Raw genomic sequence first — 3,376 nt, forward strand, 5'->3', positions numbered from 1 at the left:
GTTGTAATATTGATGTGGAAAATTTGCCTGTTATTGCTGGTGGTGAGGATTATAAAATTTGGGATTTAGATAGCAAAGGCGTTTTTTCAGTTAAGTCGGCTAAGGCCGCTCTTAAGACGCCGGCAGAAGTTGTGCCTTGTGCAAATCTGTTTACTAGACAGGTTGTGCACTCTACCTTGAGTGTGTAATACTGGAATATTTTGGCCAAGCAATGTTGTGCTAGTGAAGACAATATTATTAAGAAGACAGGTAGGAGCATCCCTACTATGTGGCGCTTATGCAGGAAAAGTTGCGAAACTCTTAGCCACATCACTTGGCATTGCAGAGTTGCTAGGAGGATTTGGGCTTGGGTGGATGGAACTTTCAAGCTGGATCCAAGTGAAGACCTGGTGGACTCGTATAAGGCTGCTAAGGGTCGTAGAAGAATGATAAAAGACTTGTGGTTAGTTGCAAATCTTGCAATTGTCACGGAGTTATGGAAGTTACATAATAAGTCTTATTTTGATAATATGGCAGTTCAATAGCCGGGCTTTAAAGGGAGAGTTTATCAGGTAATTCGTGATAATTCAATTAGAATGAAAGGCCACATGCATAATACTTTAGAGAAGTTACGCATTCTGAATTATTTCAAGGTACGGCATAGATCATGCAAAACGTCTACCCCAATTGAGATTAGTTGGACTCCTCATAATCAAGATGAAATTATGATCTGTTGTAATGGTGCATCTTTCGGAAACCCAGGCCAAGCTGGTTCAGGTGTTGTTTTCTGTGATGCAAGTTCGAAGGCACTTGGTGTTCTTTGTGTTGGACTTGGTTGGCAAACAAATTTATATGCGGAAGTATGTGCGATTATTTATGATGCGATTATGGCTAAGAGATGGAATATGCGGAGTATTTGCATTCGTTCTGATTCGAAGAGTTGCATTCAAGCTTTTCAAAACGGTGAGCTACCTTGGCAGCTGGTGCAGAAGTGGAAAATTGCGAAGTCTTACTACATCAACGTTCGTTATCTTCATAGCTATAGGGAGGTTAATTTCTCAGCTGATGCCTCGGCAAAGCAAGCATGTTTGCTGGCTGAGGATATTTTTGAGTTTTTTGAGGGTAGGCCGGGTTTTATTCCATCTGTGGAATGGTCTGGAAGGGATTATTATCGTTTCAAATAGGTTTTCCAGTGAGTGGCCTCACGGCTAGTCATTAGGAAGACCTAGTCCCTGTACAGTTTTTCGCTTTTTTAATTTTATTTGACCGAGAAAAAAAAGTATCTGATGGTGTAACCGGAAGAATCCAAACATTGATCGAGTTAGCACGGGTGCAGGAGATTCAAACGAAGAACATGGACCTGATCAAAGAAACAATAAATGGCATACTCGATCTCCTCATCAAGACGACATCATATATGAGCGGTTCTCCTGTCACAGAGATTTCTACACTGGTGACTGATCCTCGCAACGATCCTCCTCAAGTCAATAGTTTCACTATGAACCAGAGGCGGTGGATCAGGAAGCGGTTTCTCTAGTGGAAAGTTTATGCGAACTTTTACACCTCTCGAAGAATCAGCGGGCGGAGATGTTTGATGCAATCAACCAGATAGCCATGGACGTGCATTAACTCCTTTGAGTCCAGAAGCCTCAAAAACACCAGAGATGTCTGTGAATAATGTTACATTTACAGAAGAAGACATGATGGCGGAAGAAGGTCACAACCGGTCCCTACACGTTATTGCACGCATCAAGGATTCAGAGTTCAAGAGGGCCCTCATCGACACGGGAGCGTCTTCGAATGTGATTAATCTTAAGACACTCAGGACGACCAAGGTTCGCCCAAGCAAGATCGTGCGACAGCCTACCACGATGACAAAATTTGAAGGAAACCAAACCAACACATACGGGTATGTCAATCTGAATTTATCTGTAGGGCCCGTCCAATCAAAGGTGAAATTCGAAGTCATAGAAAATGAGCCGGATTACCATATGATACTGGGGAGACCATGGCTTCATGACAATAGGATCGTCCTCTCGACATATCACCAATGCCTGAAGACTATACTGAATAAAAAAGTCGTTTGTATTCCTGCATCATTGTCTCCTAACGCACCAATATGTGGAGTGGAATTGTTTGAACCAAGAGAAGCTCTGCGCGAAGAATCAGACAAAGTTCATTGTATCCCACTCCCCACGTGGGCGTAAATCCAGGAGGAGGACTGACTTGCATCATCGAAGGCTAACCCCCATGATGCATCTTTGCCGACAAGGCGTCCCAATTCTTTTTCATCACGTGAAGCCGCGACCCATGCTCACACTAATAGGGAGCGAATTTTTGTGTCGAGATGTGATCAGAAAAGGAAAACCGTGTAGCGACGCCGCTTTTAGCAATTAGCAGGGGAGACTGTTACCCAGTCTCGCCACCCAACGGAATGCCACAACAACGACGAGCCGAAAGAAGAAGTGTTAGATGCTCCACCACAGCTTCAAGATGGCACAAACTCCACAACTGATGAGCTCGAAATCGTTAACATTGGGAATGAGGAATTTCCTAGGCCTATCTCCATCAGCTCAACCTTGTGTATGGATGAACGCACGAAGCTCGTGGAACTTCTTAAAGAGTACCAGGACATATTCGCTTGGACGTATGAATAAATGCCCGGTTTAGATGAAAAATTGGTCACCCATCATCTACATGTCATACCTGGATCCAAGCTGGTTAAACAGTCTCCGAGGCAGTTCAGACACGAGGTAGAAGAGCAAATCAAGACTGAGATTCAGAAGTTGCTAGTTGCTGGCGTCATCAAACCCATTCATCATCCAACCTGGTTGGCTAATGTGGTTCCGGTAAAAAAGAAAAGTGGACAGATCAGGTGCTGCGTGGATTTCAGAGACTTGAACAGATGCTGCCCCAAAGATGATTTTCCTCTACCTAACATCGACATGTTAGTGGATGTCACCAGCGGACACGGTGTGTTCTTCTTCATGGATGGATATAGCGGCTACAATCAGATGAGGATGTATGAGCATGACGCGAGTAAGACAGCTTTTCGAACTCCTCTCAGAAATTTTTATACTGTAATGCCATTTGGTTTAAAGAATGTCGGTGCAACGTGTCAACGCGCTATGACGGCAATCCTCCCTGACATGATGCATAAGCAAGTTGAAGACTACATGGATGATATTGTAGTCAAATCAGAAGCTCGGGCGGCCCACACAGGAGTCTTACAACAAGTGTTCGAAAGATGCCGTGAATACAAGTTGAAGATGAATCCTTTGAAATGCGCTTTCGGCGTTTCTTCAGGCAAATTTCTGGGATTCCAGGCGACTGCTGAGGGAATCAAAGTGGACCCATCCAAGACCCAAGCTATCCTCATGATGTCTCCTCCGCGAAC

The 3,376-nt window shown here is 44.1% G+C and overlaps 1 protein-coding gene across 1 annotated transcript; it reads left to right on the forward strand.

Moving 5' to 3' along the window:
* Positions 1-575: 575 nt before the first annotated feature.
* Positions 576-1,163, forward strand: LOC113346381. Its single transcript, XM_026589917.1, has one exon. It carries the CDS (start codon positions 576-578, stop codon positions 1,161-1,163), a length of 588 nt encoding a protein of 195 aa, XP_026445702.1.
* Positions 1,164-3,376: the final 2,213 nt, after the last annotated feature.

This window comes from Papaver somniferum, unplaced genomic scaffold, assembly GCF_003573695.1.
Source record: "Papaver somniferum cultivar HN1 unplaced genomic scaffold, ASM357369v1 unplaced-scaffold_99, whole genome shotgun sequence".
NCBI classification, from domain to species: Eukaryota; Viridiplantae; Streptophyta; class Magnoliopsida; order Ranunculales; family Papaveraceae; genus Papaver; species Papaver somniferum.

Coding starts and splice junctions, on each gene's coding strand:
- LOC113346381 (XM_026589917.1), top strand. CDS start 576: ATGAAAGGCCACATGCATAATACTTTAGAGAAGTTACGCATTCTGAAT.